Genomic DNA, 25,857 nt, shown 5'->3' with positions numbered 1-25,857 from the left:
AATCTATGTTTTGTTAAAAAAAATTGCATATTTCAGGTATAAATCATAGTTTTACATTGCAGCTACAATCACAAATATCACCAAAGCAGCTAGAACAATTACAGAGACCAACGTGAAATACCTAAATACTCATCATAAAACATTTATGAAAAATACATGGTGTACAGCAAATGAAAAATAAACATCTTGTGAATCCAGCCAATATTTCAGATTTTTTAAGTGTTTTACAGCGAAAACACAATATAGCATTATATTAGCTTACGACAATAGCCAAAAACACAACCCATTTATCAGCAGCAAAAATTAGCGATCGCAAAAAAACAGCAAAAGATATATAATTTTTCACTAACCTTGACAAACTTCATCAGATGACAGTCCTATAACATCAGGTTATACAATACACTTATGTTTTGTTCGGAAATGTGCATATTTAGAGCTGAAATCTGTGGTTATACATTGTGAAAACGTAGCAACTATTTCCCAGAATCTCCGGATATATTTCTGACACTCACCTAATCTGACCAAATAACTCATCATAAACTTTACTAAAAAATACATGTTGTACAGCAAATGAAAGATACACTAGTTCTTAATGCAATCGCCGTGTTAGAATTCTAAAAATAACTTTAGTACGACATACAGCTTACGTTATAGCGAGACAGCGCCTGCAATGAGGGCGAAAAATAGTACTAAACATTTTCCACAGAAATACGAAATAACATCATAAATGGTTCCTACTTTTGCTGAGCTTCCATCAGAATCTCGTACAAGGGGTCCTTTGTCCAGAACAATCGTTGTTTGGTTTTAGAATGTCCTTTTCTCCTGTCGAATTAGCAACCAAAGCTAGCCAAGTGGCGCAAAGCTGTCCATCTTCACCAAACGCAGAAAACGGAAAACGCCAAAACTCCCGATAAACTTTCAATAATCTGATAAAACTATATTGAAAAAACATACTTTACGATGATATTATCACATGTATCAAATAAAATCAAAGCCGGAGATATTAGCCGTCTATAACGAAAGCTTTTCAGAAGGCAATCCAGGGTTCCTTCCCGCGCCTTGCTGAACAAAGGAAATTTGGGGTCACGTCATTCCAAGAGCTCTTATTCGACCTCAGATCTAGCTAGACACCCCATTTCACCTCTCACTGCCTGTTGACATCTAGTGGAAGGCGTATGAAGTGCATGTATATCCATAGATTTCAAGCAAATGAATAGGAAGGCCCTGGAACAGAGCCTCGATTTCAGATTTTTCACTTCCTGACAGGAAGTTTGCTGCAAAATGAGTTCTGTTTTACTCACAGATATAATTCAAACGGTTTTAGAAACTTGAGAGTGTTTTCTATCCAATAGTAATAATAATATGCATATTGTACGATCTAGAATAGAGTACAAGGCCGTTTAAATTGGGCACGATTTTTTCCCAAAGTGAAAACAGCGCCCCCCTATCCCAAAGAAGTTAAGACACTAACAGCTTACAGACGGTAGGCAATTAAGGTCACAGTTATGAAAACTTAGGACTAAAGAGGCCTTTCTACTGACTCTGAAAAACACCAAAAGAAAGATGCCCGGGTCCCTGCTCATCTGCGTGAACATGCCTTAGGCATGCTGCAAGGAGGCATGAGGAATGCAGATATGGCCAGGGCAATAAATTGCATTGTCCGTACTGTGAGACGCCTAAGACAGCGCTACAGGGAGACAGGACGGACAGCTGATCGTCCTCTCAGTGGCAGACCACGAGTAACAACACCTGCATAGGATCGGTACATCCGAACATCACACCTGCGGGACAGGTACAGGATGGCAACAACAACTGCCCGAGTTACACCAGGAACGCACAATCCCTCCATCAGTGCTCAGACTGTGCTGAATGCTCACCGTAGCCATGCCAGTGCGGCCTATTCCACCTCGCCGCACTGGCATGGCTACGGTGAGCATTCAGCACAGTCTGAGGCTATGCACACGTACTGGAGACCAGATGCGTAGAGCCGGCTTCATGGCACCTGGCTCGATGCCCACTCTAGCCCGGCCGATACGAGGCGCTGCTATGTACCGCACCGGGCTATGCACACGTACTGGAGACACCGTGCGAATCTCCGCATAACACGGTGCCTGCCCGGACCATCTCTCTCCACGGTAAGCACGGGAAGTTGGCTCAGGTCTCCTACCTGACTTAGCCACACTGCCCGTGTGCCCCCCCCCCCCCCCCCCCCCGTGTGCATTTTTGGGGCTGCCTCTCTGGCTTCCAGCCGCGCTTTCGTGCTGCTTCCTCATACCACCGCCTCTCGGCTTTAGCTGCCTCCAGCTCTTCACGAGGGCGGCGATATTCTCCAGCCTGTGCCCAGGGTCCCTTGCCGTCCAGAATCTCCTCCCAGGTCCAGGGGTCCTGCGATTTCGGTCGCTACTGCTGCTGCTGCTGCCCGTTACCATGCTGCTTGGTCCTTGGTGATTCTGTAACGCTCTTCGTCGGGCGAAAGAGAGAAGGACCAAGATGCAGCGTGGTGAGTATTCATTTTAATTAGAATACTTGAACAAGAACCAAAACAATAAACCAACAAACAAACGACGACGACTAAACAGTCCCGTAACGTGAACACAAACACAGGAACAGGAACAATCACCCACAACCCACAATACAAAACAGGCTACCTAAATATGGTTCCCAATCAGAGACAACGACTAACACCTGCCTCTGATTGACAACCATATCAGGCCAAACACATAGAAATAGACAAACTAGACATACAACATAGAATGCCCACTCATATCACACCCTGACCAAACAAAACATAGAAACAAACAATGCAAACTATGGTCAGGGCGTGACAAAGATTAGAGAGTTAAGCCATATTATAGGAGCACAGAGGCTATAACTCCTTTTTTATTATTATTTAATTAGGCAAGTCAGTTAAGAACAAATCCTTATTTACAATTACGGCCTACACAGGCCAAACCCGGACGACGCTGGGCCAATTGTGCGCCGCCCTTTGGGAATCCCAAAAACAGCTGGTTGTGATACAGCCTGGAATCGAACCAGGGTGTCTATAGTGATGCCTCTAGCACTGAGATGCAGTGCCTCAGACCGCTGCTCCACTCGGGAGCCCGAGTTGCATGAACACATGCACTCTCACTGTATAGAAATTGAATTTCAAGTAAATAAAAAAATAAAAAAATCTCACCAATGATTCAGATTAGCATTAAACATCTAAACAATAATAATAGCTACAGATGAATCCCACAACATGAGCATAGGAGGAATTCTAATACAGGAAGCCGCATGCTGTGTAACAGTCCCAGATGCCTGTAGCAGCTCCCCAGACATCAACATACAAAGTATTTATGCTGTATGATCCCTGAGTCACCACAGATGAAACGCACAAGTGCATGCACGCCAACGCTAACTCTGAACACTTGCACAAGACTCCAATATCTCTCCAACGTCCTCCCACGCACCGTGTACCATGCATGTCAGACAAACCTGAACAATACACACTTCTTTAAAACTCAAATGATATAAAACTGTATACCCGTACAAAACTACAATTGGAAATAAATGGAAAAAAACATGAAACATGAAGAGACCTACCTACTGTTGTTCCCTCTCCAACTTTCAGCAGCTGTAGTATCTAGAGCTGTTGTTGATTTCCTCCTCCGGTGGATGGAGAGGAAGGGTTTATGTTGTTTGGGGGAGAATTCTTGGGCATTGGTAAAACCCTCTTACTGAGAAGAAGTAAGAATTGTGTAATATCTTGAGGATTAGCTGCCAGTGCCACTGCCTTAAATGGTTCCGGTTGCCATGGAGAAACCTCCTTTCAAATATGAGGGCACTGGGAGCAGCACACCACAGGCTGGGGTTGGGCGAGAGAGAGGGAGAGGGTTGAAGGAGGGGTAGGCAGAGGAGAGTGGAGGGTTGGAGGTGATCTGGTTGAATGATTGACACCTGAGAGAGCACTGTTCTGAGAACTGCTCATTCCTGCAAGCTGGAGCCCCCCTCTGAGCCACAGAGAAATCAGTAGGCACACTCTGAATATATGTAACAGTATAGCTTCCGTCCCTCTCCTCGCCCCTACCTGGGCTCGAACCAGGGACCCTCTGCACACATCGACAACAGCCACCCTCGAAGCATCGTTACCCATCGCGCCACAAAAGCCACGGCCGTTGCAGAGCAAGGGGAACAACTACTTCAAGGTCTCAGAGCGAGTGACGTCGCCAATTGAAACGCTATTAGCGCGCACCACCGCTAACTAGCTAGCCATTTCACATCGGTTACATATACAGCCGTCTGCTCTTTATGTAAAGCAGTAATACATTTTATTTGCAGATTAACTTGCGTTGCATGTAACTGAATGTAACTGAGTGAGTGACTGAGTGACCGACTAAGCGACTGACTGATTGACTGACAGACAGATAGACTGACTGACTAAGTGAGCCAGTGACTGATTGATTGAATGACAGACTGACTGACTGTGTTTGATATAAAGTTTGTTCATATTCTCAGAGGTTGTTACCATAACTGGTGTGTGTAGTTTAGGACCTGCTGACAGTAATGACTGAGTGGATTTTGAGGCACCGTGTTTCCTTTATGGTGTTGGACAGGGTTGGCAGGCTTGGACAGCTTGCATTCCACACTGCACTCCTTAGACAGCCTAAAGGGCCCACGTTTAATTCCACACTGCTCTCCTTTCTGAGACTCTTTGTGGTGGTCATGGTAACATTAATTTGACCCTTCTCCATCTCTTCCTGTTCTAGTCAATACAGTATGTGTAGTCTGCCTCATACACGCTTAGAAAAAAGGGTTCCAAAAGGGTTCTTCGGTTTGCCCCATAGGAGAACCATTTTGTGTTCAAGATAGAACCCTTTTTTGTGTAGTGATGGAGCTGTAATTCATTATAGTTGAGGTCCAATTATAGAGTTCTTAATACTGTGTGTCATATTAAACGCCTATCTGACCATTTTATTTACATGAACCCCCTAAAAACCTGTTGATTCAGTATGTATTGATTTAGCATGCACTGTAAGTCAGAAGTGTGAGTAAAAGTATCATTCAAAACTTAATTTCTCTCTTTTTTTGGGGCATCGATTTACAATATAATTTTGCAAAAACAATGCAAATTACATTGATAGTATTTTGATCTTCAGTTTTACACACCAAACCGATCTGTACAGGACTCAATGAAACTAAACTAAATTACCGAAATGGTTCGTTTTATATTGTAATGTCGTCAATTCTACATTTTAGAACGGTAGGACGGCACCGAGTCCTACCACGATGATTATCACCAAGACGACGGCCACAGCGATGCTCTCATAACCATGGGGAGCTTTCTCCACTAGGGGAGCTAGAGGACAGTCAGAAAATCCCAGTGTTATTGGGTGAATTGTTGGTGGGATTGGTTTATTTATAATGTACAGAAAAACGGAATAGGGTGAAATTGCCCCTAGATGTTGATCTTGGGTTAGTTTAGCATTTTCCCCAGTAATGGGGAGGGCTCTGTACCCAAGAGCCAGAAAATGATTGATTTGATTGTCACAACTAAAGAATTTGTCACGCTTTACTCTAGCCAATTATATCTGCTCCTCACCAGTAACTTGTTGCTTCTCTTTTGGTGTGGTGACTGCAAAAGAAAGAGATAAAGATGTACAGACAACGTAAATGCAAGACAATTCAAAGCAAACATCAACACAGAATCATTTGAATAATGACTCTGATATCATCCCATCTTAAATACCGGACTCTATCTGCTGAGTCCGACTCACCTTTGGTCGTTTTGCAGATGGTACAGTATAGTCCACCACACTGTTGTCAATCCACACCCAGTCACCTGAGACAAGAACAACGGGTCAAACTGTGGAGGCTCCTCAGAGAAGTAAGGGGAGGACCATCCTCCACTGTGAATTTCAGAACAATTTAAATAGTGAATATCATTTTTAGATACAACTATAAATATATTCACGTCACCAAATAATTGATTAAAACACATTGTTTTGCAATGAAGGTCTACCAGTAGCCTCAACAGCACTCTGTAGGGTAACGCCATCATGTAGTTGGAGGACAGTTAGTTTCGTCCTCCCTCTGGGTGCATTGACTTCAATACAAAACCTACGAGGCTTGTGGTTCTCACCCCCTTCTATAGACTTACACGTCCTCCAACCTATCAGAGCTCTTGCAGAATGAACTGACATGTTGTCCACCCAAGCAAAGGATCAGATAATAAATCTAGCATTGTAAGCATAAGCTAAAGGAAGCTAGCACTGCAGTGCATAAAATGTGGTGAGTTGTTGGCTCAAAGAGAGAGAAAGACAATAGTTTAATAGTTTTGACCAAATACATTTCTTACAAAATGAAGGAGAAGTGAGAAAGAGAGAGACATATTTTGTTGTAATTTTTTCACTTTCACTTACTTAGCTAGCTAATTTAGCCTACTCAAACACCAGGCTCAAACAGAGAGGGATACTATGTTAGCTAGCTGGCTATGGCTATCCAACAATGTAACTCTTCCAAGTCAAGGTAAGCTTTTGCTTTTCCTAATTTATTGCCACTGGGGCCCGTCGGTATAACTGCTAAACTGCTTGCTGACTGTACACTGTACTGCATGATTGTAGCGGGTTTACTAATGTGTTAGTTCTAGTAGCTATGTTGACTATGACATTAGCTAATATAGTGACAACAGGTGTGTTCGTAAATTCACTCTGGAGTGCCAGAGTGCGGCTCAGATTGCTCTTAGCGTTCTTAAATTCAGAGCATTGCCAGATTGTCCGTTTGTAAATTCAGAGCATTTCGAGGAGTAGGGTTGATCCGAGCGTTCTGACCTCACAACAGCAGTCAAGCACCCAAGCTAACAGGCTAAAGTTGGCTAGCTTGATAGCTACTTCCAGACACAAATGAGAGAACATCTCACTCTGACCATTTTACTCACCCTAGCATTGCTGGTTAGGTTGTTTTCATGTTATCTACAGCATTGGTGACTGTAACTGTGCTGCTGGCAACAATTTATTTGCCGAGGTTTATGACACTGGTCATATTCAATGAGTGCTGTACATTTGTAAATCAGTTATTCTGTGTTCTGGCACACTCAGACGAGAGTGCTCTGAAATCGGAGTAGATAACGAAAGTGAATTTAAGAACTCACCCAACAATGTAGGCTGCGTGTAGCAGTTATGATATGAAGGTGTGGCTTGGAAAGGCTTTCTGGCCTGGTCACAGACAGCTGATGTGTTGTGCACTGAAGTCCACAAGTGAAGGGAAAGGGTGAGAGGTGGAGAGCCCGTAGATGTGAGAAGGAATTACATGCTGTTTGTATGTGGCAGCTATGAAAGTGAAGTTTGTGTGCGATCAGGGCTGTATTCATTCCACCGATTCTGTTGAAAAATGTTTCTTAAATGGAAGCAAACATAACGCAATGGGGATAAACATACAATAGAAACAATAGAAACTCTCGTTTGCAACTGTTGGACTAATGATTACACCCTAGATCAGCTAGATGCAGGCAAGAGTGTGCAAAGTAGAATTTCTCTCGACCTGTGCACCTACATTGTAAACTTTCATTTGTAGGCTAGGTTCTAGCAACCTCATGATGGGTATAGGGAACATTTGAGTATCATGTAGTAGCCTAAACTTATTGATGTTACATTGAACTCGGTGAATGGAATATAAATAACAGTCATCCAACATGCTGTAATAGAAATAAAGCTCATAAAAAATATATATTGTCCTCCCTCATCTCAAACGGCATCGACTGTCACGTTCCTGACCTTATTTCCCTTGTTTTGTATTTATTTAGTATGGTCAGGGCGTGAGTTGGGGTGGGCAGTCTATGTTATTTGTTTCTATGTTTAGGTTTGTTCGTTTGGCCTAATATGGTTCTCAATCAGAGACAGGTGTTTGTCATTGTCTCTGATTGGGAGCCATATTAAGGTAGGCTGTTTTCACTGGTTGTTTGTGTGTGATTGTTGCTGTGTCTGTGTTTGTTCGCCACATGGTACTGTTTCATTCGTTTGTTCCTGTTCGTGCGTTCATGTTTTATATGTTCTCAAGTTCAGGTCTGTTCACGTCGTTTATTGTTTTGTAGTTTGTTCAAGTGTTTTTTCGTCTTCGTTTAATAAATGATAGTATGTATTCAAACTACGCTGCGCTTTGGTCCGATCCTTGCTCCTCCTCAGATGAGGAGGAAGACGAACGTTACATCGACCGCCACTGGGGTCAAACCAATATCCTTTGATAGGGGGGATTCATTGTCATTGAACAACTATTAATAGATTAACATGGTTCTGAAATTGGGACATAATCTTCGAATTGCAAGAGACAGGTACTTGCACTTTGTTCATTCAAAGTGATTTTGCTAGTTAAAAATGTTTCATATTCGAGGGCACGGGGTTTTTGCTTAAGTAGCCTGCTCAATGTTATGGGTTGTCAGTAAGAGGTACTGATTGGGTTGCAGATTTCTGGTAATTAAAGAAAAATCCCTGGTTTTCCAGAAATCCTTTCTGGGAAAGTTACCAGAATTTTGGAAACATAGGTACTGACCTTCGTGGCTCTTGTACATGCGGATCCAGAAGAACTTGGATCCGCCCTGCAGTAGCTCACGGTTCTCCTGGATGAAGCTGGCCTCCAAGGGATCCTCGATACTCACCAGGGATGCTCCTATTGTCAGAGAATCATGCTCTTATTTCTTATATTCATCATCATCGCCATCAATCACTTTGAATGGTTTTACATTTACATTACATTTAAGTCATTTAGCAGACGCTCTTATCCAGAGCGACTTACAAATTGGTGCATTCACCTTATGATATCCAGTGGAACAACCACTTTACAATAGTGCATCTAACTCTTTTAAGGGGGGGGGGGGGGGGGTTAGAAGGATTACTTTCTCCTGTCCCAGGTATTCCTTAAAGAGGTGGGGTTTCAGGTGTCTCCGGAAGGTGGTGATTGACTCCGCTGACCTGGCGTCGTGAGGGAGTTTGTTCCACCATTGGGGTGCCAGAGCAGCGAACAGTTTTGACTGGGCTGAGCGGGAATTGTACTTCCTCAGAGGTAGGGAGGCGAGCAGGCCAGAGGTGGATGAACGCAGTGCCCTTGTTTGGGTGTAGGGCCTGATCAGAGCCTGAAGGTACGGAGGTGCCGTTCCCCTCACAGCTCCGTAGGCAAGCACCATGGTCTTGTAGCGGATGCGAGCTTCAACTGGAAGCCAGTGGAGAGGGCGGAGGAGCGGGGTGACGTGAGAGAACTTGGGAAGGTTGAACACCAGACGGGCTGCGGCGTTCTGGATGAGTTGTAGGGGTTTAATGGCACAGGCAGGGAGCCCAGCCAACAGCGAGTTGCAGTAATCCAGACGGGAGATGACAAGTGCCTGGATTAGGACCTGCGCCGCTTCCTGTGTGAGGCAGGGTCGTACTCTGCGAATGTTGTAGAGCATGAACCTACAGGAACGGGTCACCGCCTTGATGTTAGTTGAGAACGACAGGGTGTTGTCCAGGATCACGCCAAGGTTTTCATTCAATTCATGAGTTCATCTGCATTCAATTGAAAATATTAGGTATGTCCCAAATGGCACCCCATTCCCTATATACCCACATAAAAAAAACGACATAAAAAAATACTATAGTATTCACTGTAGTGTTTTTTGCAGACTACAGTGTATACTGTAGTATTTACTGTAGTGTTTAAAGTTTACTATAGTATACATACTGTAGTAAAAAAATGTGTAGTATATACTCTAGTAATTACTGTAGTATCTTTGCGGACTGTAGTATACTGTATTATTTACTGTACTGTTTTTGTGTACATTACTGTAGTATTTACTAAAGTGTTTTAGTTTTATTATCTTTGACAAAGAAGTGGGGGTCTTCCTCCTTAAGGAAACCTACTGGAGAAATACTAAAAGAGCAGATGTTCCATAACCTCTAGGTAGGACGGGGTTCTGAACAGAGAGTTCAGAGCTTCTGCTCTTTCCTATAACCTGTAGCGACGACGATGAACTTTGGGACTTGTGGGGACATCTCAGGGCTTCATGCCCCCTTCTATCCCTCTTCTCCATGTATCTGTTTCGTGAAGGTCAGGTTTGGCAAGGTACAAGGGTAGGGGGGGTGTGGAGTTCAAATTCTTTCTTCCTCAACTTGATTTGGTTAAAACCAACTTTAATGTACATAAAATGTAAAGAAGTAAAGTAAAACATATATGTATATACATGTGTGTATATATATATATATATATATATATATATATATATATATATATATATACAGTTGAAGTCGGAAGTGTACATACACTTAGGTTGGAGTCATTAAAACTCGTTTTTCAACCACTCCACAAATTTCTTGTTAACAAACTATAGTTTTGGGAAGTCAGTTAGGACATCTACTTTGTGCATGACACAAGTAATTTTTCCAACAATTGTTTACAGACAGATTATTTCACTTGTAATTCACTGTATCACAATTCCAGTGGGTCAGAAGTTTACATACACTAAGTTGACTGTGCCTTTAAACAGCTTGGAAAATTCCAGAAAATTCCATGGCTTTAGAAGCTTCTGATCGGCTAATTGCATCATTGGATTCAATTGGAGGTGTACCAGTGGATGTATTTCAGGGCCTACCTTCAAACTCAGTGCCTCTTTGCTTGACATCATGGGAAAATCAAAATAAATCAGCCAAGACCTTGGAAAAATATTTGTAGACCTCCACAAGTCTGGTTCATCCTTGGGAGCAATTTCCAAACACCTACAGGTACCACGTTCATCTGTACAAACAATAGTACGTAAGTATAAACACCTTGGGACCATGCAACCGTCATACCGCTCAGGAAGGAGATGCATTCTGTCTCCCAGAGATGAACGTACTTGTGCGAAAAGTGCAAATCAATCCAAGAACAACAGCAAAGGATCTTGTGAAGATATCTATATCCACAGTAAAACGACTCCTATATCGACATAACCTGAAAGGTCGCTTAGCAAGGAAGAAGCCACTGCTCCAAAACCGCCATATAAAAAGCCAGACTACGGTTTGTAACTGCACATGGAGACAAAGATTGTACTTTTTGGAGAAATCTCCTCTGGTCTGATGAAACAAAAATAGAATTGTTTGACCATAATGACCATCGTTATGTTCGGAGGAAAAAGGGGGAGGCTTGCAACCCGAAGAACAACATCCCAACCGTGAAGAACAGGGGTGGCAGCATCGTGTTGTTGGGGTGCTTTGCTGCAGGAGGGACTGGTGCACTTCACAAAATAGATAGCATCATGAGGCAGGAAAATTATGTGGATATATTGAAGCAACATCTCAAGACATCAGTCAGGAAATGGGTCTTCCAAATTGACAATGACCCCAAGCATACTTCCAAAGTTATGGCAAAATGGCTTAAAGACAACAAAGTCAAGGTATTAGAGTGGTCATGGCAGTCTTCATCCTGTGATGTAGTGGTAAAAAAATAGGTCTGTAACCTCTAAGCGCTAGTCGCGCTGAAGAAAGTAACACTTTCTATACTTTCAATGCATTGAAATGGACAACAAAGTCAAGCTATTGGAGTGGCCATCACAAAGCCCTGACCTCAATCCTATAGAACATTTGTGGGCAGAACTGAACATGTCACGCCCTGACCTTAGAGATCCTTTTTATTCTCTATTTTGGTTAGGTCAGGGTGTGACTAGGGTGGGTAGTCTAGTTTTTTCATTTCTATGTTGGCCTGGTATGGTTCCCAATCAGAGGCTATCGCTGTCTCTGATTGGGGATCATATTTAGGCAGCCTTTTCCCACTGGGTTTTTGTGGGATCATGTCTATGTCTAGTTGCCTGCGAGCACTACATTAGCGTCACGTTTCGCGCTTTATTGTTTTCTGTGAGTTTCATCTAATAAACATGTGGAACTCTATGCACGCTGCGCTTTGGTCCATTAATTCAACACACGATCTACGGTCCGGAGCTTCCGGCGACGATCTACGGTCCGGAGCTTCCGGCGTCGACCCACGGTCCGGTTCCTCCGGCGACGACCCACGGTCCGGTTCCTCCGGCGACGACCCACGGTCCGGAGCTTCCGGCGACGATCCACGGTCCGGTTCCTCCGGCGACGATCCACGGTCCGGTTCCTCCGGCGACGACCCACGGTCCGGTTCCCCCGGCGACGACCCACGGTCCGGAGCTTCCGGCGACGATCCACGGTCCGGAGCTTCCGGCGACGACCCACGGAAAGAAGCTTCCGGCGACGATCCACGGTCCGGAGCTTCCGGCGACGATCCACGGTCTGGTTCCTCCGGCGACGATCCAGAGCTTCCGGCGACGATCCCCGCACCAGAGTCGCCACCGAAGATGGCGGAGCGGGGTCTACGTCCCGCACCGGAGCCGCCACCGAGGCAAGATGCCCACCCGGACCCTCCCCTTAGGAGTCAGGTTATGCAGGCCGGAGTACGCACCTTTGGGAGGGGGGGGTACTATCACGCCCTGACCTTAGAGATCCTTTTTATTCTCTATTTTGGTTAGGTCAGGGTGTGACTAGGGGGGGTAGTCTAGTTTTTTCATTTCTATGTTGGCCTGGTATGGTTCCCAATCAGAGGCAGCTGTCTATCGTTGTCTCTGATTGGGGATCATATTTAGGCAGCCTTTTCCCACTGGGTTTTTGTGGGATCTTGTCTATGTCTAATTGCCTGCGAGCACTACATTAGCGTCACATTTCGTTTTGCGCTTTATTGTTTTGTGTGAGTTTCATCTAATAAACATGTGGAACTTTATGCACGCTGCGCCTTGGTCCATTAATTCAACACACGATCGTGACAGAAAAAGCATGACTCAGTTACACCAAAGAAATAAAAGCTGAAATAAATCATTCTCTCTACTATTATTCTGACATTTCACATTCTTAAAATAAAGTGGTGATCCTAACTGACCTAAGACAGGGAATTTTTACTAGGATTAAATGTATTTGTCTAAGGTGTATGTAAACTTCCGACTTCAACTGTGTGTGTATATATATATATATATATATATATATACTTATAGAAAGACTTATAGAAATCCTGGAACATGCTAACATCTCTGTTGATGAGTCTACGATACGTATATACAGTGGGGAGAACAAGTATTTGATACACTGCCGATTTTGCAGGTTTTACTACTTACAACGCATGTAGAGGTCTGTCATTTTTATCATAGGTACACTTCAACTGTGAGAGACGGAATCTAAAACAAAAATCCAGAAAATCACATTGTATGATTTTTAAGTAATTCATTTGCATTTTATTGCATGACATAAGTATTTGATACATCAGAAAAGCAGAACTTAATATTTGGTACAGAAACCTTTGTTTGCAATTACAGAGATCATACGTTTCCTGTAGTTCTTGACCAGGTTTGCACACACTGCAGCAGGGATTTTGGCCCACTCCTCCCTCCAGACCTTCTCCAGATCCTTCAGGTTTCGGGGCTGTCGCTGGGCAATACGGACTTTCAGCTCCCTCCAAAGATTTTCTATTGGGTTCAGGTCTGGAGACTGGCTAGGCCACTCCAGGACCTTGAGATGCTTCTTACGGAGCCACTCCATAGTTGCCCTGGCTGTGTGTTTCGGGTCGTTGTCATGCTGGAAGATTCAGCCACGACCCATCTTCAATGCTCTTACTGAGGGAAGGAGGTTGTTGGCCAAGATCTCGCGATACATGGCCCCATCCATCCTCCCCTCAATACGGTGCAGTCGTCCTGTCCCCTTTGCAGAAAAGCATCCCCAAAGAATGATGTTTCCACCTCCATGCTTCACGGTTGGGATGGTGTTCTTGGGGTTGTACTCATCCTTATTCTTCCTCCAAACACGGCGAGTGGAGTTTAGACCAAAAAGCTCTATTTTTGTCTCATCAGACCACATGACCTTCTCCCATTCCTCCTCTGGATCATCCAGATGGTCATTGGCAAACTTCAGACGGGCCTGGACATGCGCTGGCTTGAGCAGGGGGACCTTGCGTGCGCTGCAGGATTTTAATCCATGATGGTGTAGTGTGTTACTAATGGTTTTCTTTGAGACCGTGGTCCCAGCTCTCTTCAGGTCATTGACCAGGTCCTGCCGTGTAGTTCTGGGCTGATCCCTCACCTTCCTCATGATCATTGATGCCCCACGAGGTGAGATCTTGCATGGAGCCCCAGACCGAGGGTGATTGACCGGCATCTTGAACTTCTTCCATTTTCTAATAATTGCGCCAACAGTTGTTGCCTTCTCACCAAGCTGCTTGCCTATTGTCCTGTAGCCCATCCCAGCCTTGTGCAGGTCTACAATTTTATCCCTGATGTCCTTACACAGCTCTCTGGTCTTGGCCATTGTGGAGAGGTTGGAGTCTGTTTGATTGAGTGTGTGGACAGGTGTCTTTTATACAGGTAACGAGTTCAAACAGGTGCAGTTAATACAGGTAATGAGTGGAGAACAGGAGGGCTTCTTAAAGAAAAACTAACAGGTCTGTGAGAGCCGGAATTCTTACTGGTTGGTAGGTGATCAAATACTTATGTCATGCAATAAAATGCAAATTAATTACTTAAAAATCATTCAATGTGATTTTCTGGATTTTTGTTTTAGATTCCGTCTCTCACAGTTGAAGTGTACCTATGATAAGAATTACAGACCTCTACATGCTTTGTAAGTAGGAAAACCTGCAAAATCGGCAGTGTATCAAATACTTGTTCTCCCCACTGTATATACATATACAGTGGTAAGAAAAAGTATGTGAACCCTTTAGAATTACCTGGATTTCTGCATAAATTGGTCCGGAAATTTGATCTGACCTTCATCTAAGTCACAACAATAGACACACACAGTGTGCTAAAACTAATAACACACAAATTATTGTATTTGTTTCGTCTATATTGAATACATAATAAAGAAATTCACAGTGTAGGTTGGAAAAAGTATGTGAATCCCTAGGCTAATGACTTCTCCAAAAGCTCATTGGACTCAGGAGTTGGCTAACCTGGAGTCCAATCAATGAGATGAGATTGGAGATGTTGGTTAGAGTTGCCCTGCCCTATAAAAAACACTCACAAAATGTGAGTTTGCTATTCACAAGAAGCATTGCCTGATGTGAATCATGTCTCAAACAAAAGAGATCTCAGAAGACCTAAGATTACGAATTGTTGACTTGCATAAAGCTGGGAAGGGTTACAAAAGTATCTCTAAAAGCCTTGATGTTCATCAGTCCATGGTAAGACAAATTGTCTATAACTGGAGAAAGTTCAGCACTGTTGCTACTCTCCCTAGGACTGGCCGTCCTGCAAAGATGACTGCAAGAGCACAGCACATAATGCTCAATGAGGTTAAGAAGAATCCTAGAGTGTCAGCTAAGACTTATAGAAATCCTGGAACATGCTAACATCTCTGTTGATGAGTCTACGATACGTTAAACACTAAACAAGAATGGTGTGCATGTGAGGACACCACAAAATAAGCCATTGCTGTCCAAAAAAAACATTTCTGCACGTCTGAAGTTTGCAAAAGTGCACCTAGATGTTTCACAGCGCTACTGGCAACATATTCTGTGGACAGATTAAACCTAAGTTGAGTTGTTTGGAAGGAACACATAACACTACAGTATGTGTGGAGAAAAAGGCATAGCACACCAACATCAAAACCTCATCCCAACTGTAAAGTATGGTGAAGGGAGCATCATGGTTTGGGGCTGCTATGCTGCCTCAGGACCTGGACAGCTTGCTATCATCGATGGAAAAATGAATTCCCAAGTTTATCAAGGCTTTTGCAGGAGAATGTAAGGCTATCTGTCCGCCAATTGAAGGTCAACAGAAGTTGGGTGATGCAACAGGACAATGACCCAAAACACAGAAGTAAATCACCAAGAGAATGGCTTCAACAGAAGCATGCCTTCTGCAGTGTCCCAGTCCTGACCTCAACTTGATTGAGATGCAGTGGCATGACCTCAAGTGAGCGGTTCACACCAGACATCACAAGAATATTGCTGAACTGAAACAGTTTTGTAAAGAGGAATGGTCCAAAATTCCTCCTGACCGTTGTGCAGGTCTGATCCGCAACTACATAAAATGTTTGGTTGAGGTTATTGCTTCCAAAGGAGGGTTAACCAGTTATTACATCCAAGGGTTCACATACTTTTCCCACCCTGCACTGTGAATGTTTACACGGTGTGTTCAATAAAAACATGAAAACGTATAATTGTTTGTGAGTTATTAGTTTAAGCAGACTGTGTTTGTCTATTGTTATGACCAATTTAAGCAGAAATCCAGGTAATTCCAAAGTGTTCACATACTTTTTTTTGCCACTGTATATACTGTACCAGTCAAAGGTTTGGACACACCTGCTCATTCCAGGATTTTTCTTTATTTTTACTATTTTCTACATTGTAGAATAATAGTGAAGACATCAAAACTATGAAATAACACATATGGAATCATGTAGGAGGAGGTGTGATGGTGTGGGGGTGCTTTGCTGGTGACACTGTCAGTGATTTATTTAGAATTCAAGGCACACTTAACCAGCATGGCTACCACAGCATTCTGCAGCGATACGCCATCCCATCTGGTTTGTGCTTTGTGGGACTATCATTTGTTTTTCAACAGAACAATGACCCAACACACCTCCAGGCTGTGTAAGGGCTATTTGACCAAGAAGAAGAGTGATGGAGTGCTGCATCAGATGACCAGGCCTCCACAATCCCCCGACATTAACCACATTGAGATGGTTTGAGATGAGTCGGACCGCAGAGTGAAAGAAAAGCAGACAACAATTGCACAGCATATGTGGGAACTCCTTCAAGACTGTTGGAAAAGCATTCCAGGTGAAGCTGGTTGAGAGAATGCCAAAAGTGTTTAAAGCTGTCATCAAGGCAAAGGCTGGCTATTTGAAGAATCTCAAATATAAAATACATTTTGATTTATTTGTTTAACACTTTTTTTGGTTGCTATATGATACCATATGTGTTATTTCATAGTTTTGATGTGTTCACTATTATTCTACAATGTAGAGAATAATAAAAAAAAAACTTGAATGAGTAGGTATTCTAAAACTTTTGACCGGTAGTGTACGTACAAGAAAATAGACAATTGAAGAATATTTTTCAAAATCTTCAGAATAGAGAAAGCGGCAGATCTTTGCAAGCGTAAACTTGTGTTTACGTAAACTATACTATTACAGGCCACCTACAGACTGAGGCCGGTAACACACGCATATAAATGGAGTCATACACAGTTCATGCTCACGTGAAATCATATCATAAAACAGATGTCTTTTTTCTCAGGTTTTCTATTTTTCTTTATAAATTTTTACACCCAAATATATGTTTCATTTGTACAAACTCACGCTTTGTTTTAAATGTGTGGATATGATAACCTAGCAAGGGAAAAAATCTGGGCTGTATAACAACATTGATGTATATTCTTACACAATTCACTGCACTTTATGGTAATAGAATAGAAACATCATATATTATCTGTTATCAAATCTGTAAGTGACATGACAGGTTCTTTACATTCTCAAAGTGCCATGGTTCAGGTTGGGGACAAGGGGCAAGGGGAGTTGGGGGGTAAAAAAACAACGGTGAACAAATAGGAAATAAGATAACACTAAGACAACACATAGTCCTCTGACAGTCAATGTCCTCCATCCCCTTTACGGGAACAAATTGCCAAAGAGTTCCCTTTTAGCCTGCAAAAAGCACCACAATGTCATCCTGTCCCTCCTTTAATCAGAATCGTCGTTATGAAATGGATCAATCTCTCTTTGCTGTGCCGAACACTCCGCTCCAATTCTTCTCATCGCCGTGTGAGTCAGATGTTGTTTTGGTTTTGGTGTCTCTGTTATGAAGTCCATTTCCACTGGGCACAGACGTAATTTCAACGTCTAGTTTTGATTGACTTTTGATTGACTTGTGAATTCAATGTGAAATCAACAAAAAAGATCACCATGACATTGGATTTAGGCTAAAAAAATAAAGTAAAAAAAAAATAAAAAAATCCCTTACGTTGATGCCAACGTCATCACATTTTTTTGGGGGGGTTGAAATGATGTGGAAACCAGTTTTTGCCCAGTGGGTTGTAGTCCATTGTTTATTCTCATCCTTGGCTGGCGACTCAGATCAGAACATCCTCTCGGTGTTGAAGACCCTCAGCTTGGTCATGAAGTTGAAGTAGATGAAGGCCAGGCAGACGAGCAGGTTCTTCATCAGGTAGAGGAGGGGCGTGACAAAGCCGAAGAAGGCGATGAGGCCGATACGCACAAACAGGAAGGGCAGATCCTGCAAGGCCACACCTAGTGATGACAGCAGGGGACTGTGGGGCATGACCACCAGCCGCAGGCACGACAGGTAGCTGAAGATGTAGATAGGGAACACCCAGCCCGAGTAGTAGACGGCTGGGTGCCCAGCCACCCTCACCATCTCCACTGTGTCCATCCAGAACAGAAAGCTGTCCACAAATACCTCGGCTCGGGCATCGCTGGCACACAGGAAGTGCAGCGGCCCTGTGTAGGCGTATGGTGAGACGCCACGGTCCACCGACGTGCTGGCAGAGTGTGCCGAGCGTGCAGAACGTGCCGAGCGTGCCGAGCGTGAGCTCAGGCCTGATATGCTAAACTGTCTCCCTGGTATCTGGTTACCTGACATCCCCCCTGACATCCCCCCTGACATCCCCCCTGACATCCCCCCTGACATCCCCTGGAAAGTCCCATTGGCCTCTGGTCGAGTGCCCGCCCCGTTCTGGTCCTGCCCATTTGGACCGCCAGGTTGCCCTGGTTGTGCAGGTTGCCCGGGCACAGCTGGCGTTACGGGTGATGCAGGGTTTGCTGGGTTTACTGGTGTCACTGGGGTTCCGCGTAGGTGCTCCACGTGTGTGAGGACAGTGGAAGGGATCTCAGCATCTCGGTCCAATTCATTAGCTGGACGGAAAGACAACAGCGCATGAGTATGTTAGCCGTGACTGAATGACGCAGATCAGAACATCTCATTATGGCACAAACATGCACACCACACAGCCCAACAGTGTAGAACACAGGACAACACAGCGATTGTCTCTCTGGGCTCTATAGGCACTATATTTTACCATAATACAATAGCATTTCTGATCAATGGAAAAGGACAGGATCTGGTTATTTCCTCGAATAAAGGGATTCCAAGAAAGTGACAGCCGTCCTTAGAACATGTCATGTTTTTTTGCCAATTCAACACTGTGTTCCGAAAAATCAATTGGCGGGTCGTACAGAGAATTTCCTGTTCATTTCCTGCGATACATACTGTATCTCTGGACAGAACATATCCCCCGATAGTGTACACTATTGTTGTCGTAATGAAATGACACTAGGTCCAGCTGCATGTGACAGAGGTCGCGCTCAGTGAGTTGGCAGAGGATCAGGTAGTATTCAGACTACAGTAGCTAGCTAGTGTTCAGTTAAACGTGCGTGCGGAACACAGAGCTTTGCATTCTCACCGTGTCCAGTGAGTCGACAGTGGCGGATCCTCTCCAGGATATCGATGCAGATGAGGGAGAAGAGCATCAGCGACACGGGGAGCTCTGCGAACGTGTCCTGTCTTATACTGTTATTGATCTGCACCTGAGAGAAGACAATGATCAAAACCAATCTGTGATTTGAATCAGATGACGTTGACATTTTAGCAGACTCTTATCCAGAGCAATTTACAGTTAGTGCATTTATCTTACAATAGCTAGGTGGGACAACCACATCAGTCATAGTAAGAAAATTCTTCCTCAATAAAGTAGCTATCATTACAATTTCTAGCCCTGATTGTGATCTAATGAAACGGTCATGTGCCGGTGGTGTGACAGTCCTGTGCCAGCTTGGCTTCCCCTCCAAACCTTCTCCAAATACTACATGGCACCCTATGAGTGCTATATACCCTCTGTGATACTGGGTAAGTGGGCTAATCACTTAGCTCTCGTATGTGCTTAACCCAGGACTACTTGCCTACAGGACACAGAACAAAAGAGACTGGGAGTCATCTGAGCCTAATTTATGGCTTCTCTTATGTGAAAGAGAGTAGATAAGCCAAGGTCCTGAGGTCACCCCTGGATCTTCAGGAACCTCTAGAAATTGCGCTCATAGGAGGTGGACTCTTCACAGACAGGAAGTGGGAAAGTGCCAGATGGACAGCTGATGTGTCCAGGGCGGCTGGGACAGGAAGAGGAACTCAGCTGCGTATCACTAGCCCCTTGGCCATAGGGCTGTAGATTGTTCCCCTGAGAACCTGCATGTTCCTCTCAACTAGGTTTTCCAGCCAATAGTGTTGAAAATAGGTTAATTACACTAGGCTTTGATCAACACAATGTACACTAGTGGCGCCTGCTGGTAAAAATAATTTAGAGCAGCCAAAGGATTATTTACGACATCCCACACCCTGTGTAGCCTGTACGCAGCATAGCCTTTTTGTCTTCTACCAAACCAATGGTTGTTCGATGAAACGATGCTCCGGACGTCATTAATCACGTGCTTCTGATAAAGTAATACAGGAATCGGCACACTGCTTCGAAGTACATCGCTTAGCAATTTCGGCGTATGTCTCGGAGCTCCGGGATGAAGCATACAATCACTAGTCTCAACTCATCAACTTGACCCCCTCCTCTCTCATAAGACCCCCGCTAGGACACCACACTTCAAATAACTTCACTATCTCGTGGTTGTGTCATGATGGTACACTCAGGTTTTTTTCTTATAGATTTGCCCCTAAAGGGGTACAAATGATTGTCACTGGGGTGGTACCCTGTAGTACGCCCTTTGTACCTTCAGTTATAGATACATAATTGTACCCCAGTTCATACCTTTCTTACGTACAGTCCACATGTACAAAAGCATGCTTTTAGAAAATAAAAAATGTGCCTTTATAGGGAACCACCACAGTGACAAAGCCAATTGTTCCTTTAAAGTAGCACAGTTGTACCTCTACCATAGACCACTTAAACTGGTACAACACTTCCACTCACGGGTGGCCAAAAAATAACTATCTGAAAACCACGCCCCCACTAAGCCACGCCTCCAATATCATTTGCTGGTGTGCCTTGCCTTTTCGAGTGAGTAGTAGAGTTACCACTCATGACTGTATTTGTTAGTAACAGAGACATGATTGTTCAATTCATTCATTTTTTGTCCTGTGACCTTCACCTAGTGAGTTCCTAGATCAATGTTATCATTAAAATTAAACTAATTTGACCCTTATACAGTGGTGTGAACCTCATAGTTTACATGCCACATGGTGGGTACAAATATGTACTTTTCTTCAATACATTGCTTTTATGGTAAGCCAAGGTACAGATCAGTGCCATCAAGAGTTAAGGGTACACAAAATACGTTTGTAACCTGGGAAACAGAAATGTACCTTCACCGTACGTTGAGAGTAAGAGTGTCATGACTGTATATTTATGTTCAAAATATTGGGTACAAAAATGTACCATTATACTCTTTATCACACAGTACGCTAAAAGGTACCGTACAGTACCTTGTAAGATCATACTGTATGTGTACTTCTGAAGGTACATTATGTGTATTTTGATTTACTTATACTCCAGGGTACAATATTGTACCCTTAATTCTAAGAGTGTAAAGGATAGTCTGCATCGTGCTCAGTAGGGTTCGATATGCATGGAATCATCTAGACTGATTCGGACCTGGTACATCAGGTGAGTGGATTGGAACTAATCAAAAGCATAATTAATCTATTAATTAACTACCAGGGGTACCAGGAAACAAGCAATAATGTAGACCTCAAGGCCTGGATGTGAATACCTCTGAGTTAGAATGTCTCTCTGTAAGTGTCACTCTCATTTCAGAGGTAACCAACAGGTTGAGTGTCAAAGGTCACCTACAACGGTGAATCTAAGTCAAAGGTCACGGAAACATAGACACACTGAGACGAGCATAAACAAATGATGCGTAACACCAGGGTCACATGGTTTACCTCTGAGCTGGCGATGAGAAAGGCAAAGCAGGGTAATGTGGAGAGGATCACATAGACCAGGGCCACTGGCCTCCTGATAGAGAGAGACAGAGAGAGAGAGAGAGAGAAGGAAAGAGAGAAAGGAGCGATAGTTATAGGCTAGACGTTATGAAAAAGGAAAATATCAATGCATTTGGAAATGCTCAATGTTGGCATGATAGACGTGGCCCAGCTACAGCCGAACCAATTGCAGGCCAGTCGAGTCAGACACAGCACAGCTACCGGTCAGGTTCATGCCACACAGACCAGACAACCATTATCATTGCTGTTATATTAAAAATCAAATCACATTTTATTTGTCACATACCCGAATACAACAGGTTACCTTACAGGCAATAGTAAAGGGCTTACATGTGTTACATATATATACTGTATGTTACAGGAGAAGGTCAATTTGGGAAATGTATGCGTTACCTTACAGTGAAATGCTTACAAAAAATACAGCTACAGCTCAGACACAGCTCCTAACATAGATTTCCAGCTAGGTCGCAGAACAAACAGACCAGATAGACCAGAAAGACACTCACCACTTCTTCCTGCCGACAAGAAACTTCTTATTTGTGAACACCATGTACTTCATGGGCACCCAGACCAGCAGGGCTGTGGAGGTGACATAGGCGATGGAGGAGGCCACGATGAGCCAGTAGGCGGTGCTGGCGTCGCCAGGAGGCTGCGCCATGCTCTTGACCCGCGCCACGATGAGGGCGAATCTTTGCATGACGATGAAGAGCGGCACGCATAGGCCTACAAACTGCAGCACCTCGCACAGGGCGAACTTCAGCGTCCTCCCCGAGGCCATGCTGTGGCAGCCCCTGCGCTGGCTAGCCCTCAGAGGGAGGGAGAGAGAGAGGGGGCTGTTGTCCGCAGTGAGGCGACCCCTGTCCCTCTGAGGGCTAGTCAGGCCTGAGCCTGTTGCATTGTCTGTGTCCACTAGCATTTTCCACACGCCACAGCTCCCGCTCGCTGTTCTGCCGTTTGCTTACACTGCACTAGGCATTGTGTACCTTTATCGCCGCAGTCATGACGGTGTGATGTGACTGCCCCGCTAACCTCTTTATATATGAATGTTGCAAACATTTTGTCTCTCTCTCTCTCTGGCCCTTCAAGGGTACTATATTTCAGAAAGAGTGTGACGCCTGGGAAGAGATGTGAAACCTAGAGGAAAATATACCTATGGAGCAGAATCGTCAAGGACCACACCAAACACTTGCAGTCCCATGCTATTTAAAGGAGCAGTGAGAGAGCACACTCTTTTTTATCATTTGGCTGTCCTGTGAGTTGCATGTTCATTCTGCCATGACTACACATCCCCATCTAGTGGTACTCTGCAACACTCTGCCAGCAGTGTGGCACAACAGTGTTGGACTGCAACCAAAAGCCATAAAGCAGATGTAGAGATTATGTATCCCCTTCCAGACCAGACAGAAACGAGTGTAGGGGAGACAGGAAGAGAAGAACAAGGGAAGGAGGGAGGAATAGAACGCCTGGGAGAAGAGAGAGGAGAGATAATACCCTTTTAAGACAAGCTCAATCAAGTGTTACTGATGAGAAATGGAGTTAAATTATTAATGAATGCAGATGATTAAATTTCAAATAAAATTATAATAAAGAGTAACTCTTATCTGACTCAGAAGACGTTATGAGAGAGATAATCCGACAGGCAATCTGGAGTCGTGAACCTAACCATGCAAATGAACCTACTAAACTCAGCAAAAAAAGAAACGTCCCTTTTTCCAGACCCTGTATTTCAAAGATAAATCGTAAAAATCCTAATAACTTCACAGATCTTCATTGTAAAGGGTTTAAACACTAGTTCCCATGCTTGTTCATAAACAATGAATGAACATGCACCCGTGGAACGGTCGTTAAGACACTAACAGCTTACAGACGGTAGGCAATTAAAGTCACATTTATGAAAACTTACGACACTAAAGAGGCCTTTCTACTGACTCTGAAAAACACCAAAAGAAAGATGCCCAGAGTCCCTGCTCATCTGCGTGAATGTGCCTTAGGCATGCTGCAAGGAGGCATGAGGACTGCAGATGTGGCCAGGGCAATAAATTGCAATGTCCATACTGTGAGACACCTAAGACAGTGCTACAGGGAGACAGGACGGACAGCTGATCGTCCTAGCAGTGGCAGACCACGTGTAACAACACCTGCACAGGATCGGTACATCCGAACATCACACCTGTGGGACAGGTACAGGATGGCAACAACAACTGCCCGAGTGACACGAGGTACGCACAATCCCTATATCAGTGCCCAGACTGTCCGCAATAGGCTCAGAGAGGCTGGACTGAGGGCTTGTAGGCCTGTTGTAAGGCAGGTCCTCATCAGACATCACCGGCAACAACATCGCCTATGGGCACAAACCCACCGTTGCTGGACCAGACGGAACTGGCAAAAAGTGCTCTTCACTGACGAGTCGTGGTCTTGTGTCACCAGGGGTGATGGTTACACTGAGGCCTGTACTCTGGAGCGGGATCGATTTGGAGGTGGAGGGTCCGTCATGGTCTGGTGCAGTGTGTCACAGCATCATCGGACTGAGCTTGTTGTCATTGTAGGCAATCTCAACGCTGTGCGTTACAGGGAAGACATCCTCATCCCTCATGTGGTACCCTTCCTGCAGGCTCATCCTGACATGACCCTCCAGCAGGACAATGCCACCAGCCATACTGCTTGTTCTGTGCGTGATTTCCTGCAAGACAGAAGAGCCCGGATCTCAATCCTATTGAGCACGTCTGGGACCTGTTGGATCGGAGGATGAGGGCTAGGGCCATTCCCCCCAGACATGTCCAGGTACTTGCAGGTGCCCTGGTGGAAGAGTGGGGTAACATCTCACAGCAAGAACTGGCAAATCTGGTGCAGTCCATGAGGAGGAGATGCACTGCAGTACTTAATGCAGCTGGTGGCCACACCAGATACTGACTGTTATTTTTGATTTGACCCCCCCTTTGTTCAGAGACACATTATTCCATTTCTGTTAGTCACATGTCTGTGGAACTTGTTCAGTTTATGTCTCAGTTGTTGAATCTTGTTATGTTCATACAAAAATATACACATGTATTGTTTGCTGAAAATAAACGCAGTTGACAGTGAGAGGACGATTCTTCTGGCCGTGCTGCTGCTCCAGTTTCAACTGTTCTGCCTGCGGCTATGGAACCCTGACCTGTTCACCGGACGTGCTACCTGTCCCAGACCTGCTGTTTTCAACTCTCTAGAGACAGCAGGAGCGGTGGAGATACTCTCAATGATGGCTATGAAAAGCCAACTGACATTTACTCCTGAAGTGCTGACCTGTTGCACCCTCTACAACTACTGTGATTATTATTATTTGACCATGCTGGTCATTTATGAACATTTGAACATCTTGGCCATGTTCTGTTATAATCTCCACCCGGCACAGCCAGAAGAGGACTGGCCACCCCTCATAGCCTCGTTCCTCTCTAGGTTTCTTCCTAGGTTTTGGCCTTTCTAGGGAGTTTTTCCTAGCCACCGTGCTTCTACACCTGCATTGCTTGCTGTTTGGGGTTTTAGGCTGGGTTTTTGTACAGCACTTTGAGATATCAGTTGATGTAAGAAGGGCTATATAAATACATTTGATTTGATTTGCTGAGTTTATAATGAGACATGCACTGGGCAGACTTTAACACAAACATTGGCAATTATGGCCCGGGTCCCAATTGCATTTACATGCATCGGGTTACTCTCCAGTGACCCTTTACTGTCTCTGAGGTATTCGCTAGCCGTGTGAAGACACACCGCTCGGAATAATAAGCATGTCACTATGTTCCTCCTGCCAAATCACTACAGCTAAAACACTGTATGAATCAAAAGGGAATTACCCCGTTGGTTATATTCTGCTGAGCATGCATGCTGGCTATTAGTTTCAGATGTTGACGCTAGCCTCCCCTCCTCATCAGGTCAGAT

At 44.2% G+C, this 25,857-nt stretch overlaps 2 protein-coding genes and 1 pseudogene across 2 annotated transcripts in view; 1 reads left to right on the top strand and 2 right to left on the bottom strand.

Annotated features, from left to right (window-relative positions):
* The window catches only part of LOC139583845 (GTPase IMAP family member 4-like), a 796,172-nt gene that overhangs the window by 699,518 nt on the left and 70,797 nt on the right, over window positions 1-25,857 (top strand). The window lies entirely within an intron of this gene.
* On the bottom strand, window positions 9,839-9,896 carry LOC139583878 (U7 small nuclear RNA; annotated as a pseudogene).
* Window positions 17,211-22,830, bottom strand: LOC139582407 (transmembrane protein 236-like). The gene is made up of 4 exons (XM_071412364.1): window positions 22,452-22,830; window positions 21,886-21,958; window positions 19,406-19,529; window positions 17,211-18,857 (listed from the first exon to the last, which is right to left on the bottom strand). The coding sequence occupies exons 1-4, from the start codon at window positions 22,721-22,723 to the stop codon at window positions 18,061-18,063; spliced, it is 1,266 nt and encodes a 421-aa protein (XP_071268465.1). The 5' UTR covers window positions 22,724-22,830; the 3' UTR covers window positions 17,211-18,060.

The sequence above is a fragment of the Salvelinus alpinus genome, chromosome 8, assembly GCF_045679555.1.
Source record: "Salvelinus alpinus chromosome 8, SLU_Salpinus.1, whole genome shotgun sequence".
Lineage (NCBI taxonomy): Eukaryota > Metazoa > Chordata > Actinopteri > Salmoniformes > Salmonidae > Salvelinus > Salvelinus alpinus.
This window is presented reverse-complemented; position numbering and strand designations above follow the sequence as displayed.

What these genes read in the sequence shown, in the direction of transcription:
- LOC139582407 (XM_071412364.1), bottom strand. Translation starts at nt 22,723, where the DNA reads ATGGCCTCGGGGAGGACGCTGAAGTTCGCCCTGTGCGAGGTGCTGCAG. An exon ending in CTTGTCGGCAGGAAGAAGTG is followed by an intron (nt 21,959 to 22,451) that starts GTGAGTGTCTTT and finishes TCTCTCTATCAG; the next exon opens with GAGGCCAGTGGCCCTGGTCT. An exon ending in CTGTCGACTCACTGGACACG is followed by an intron (nt 18,858 to 19,405) that starts GTGAGAATGCAA and finishes CTTTCCGTCCAG; the next exon opens with CTAATGAATTGGACCGAGAT.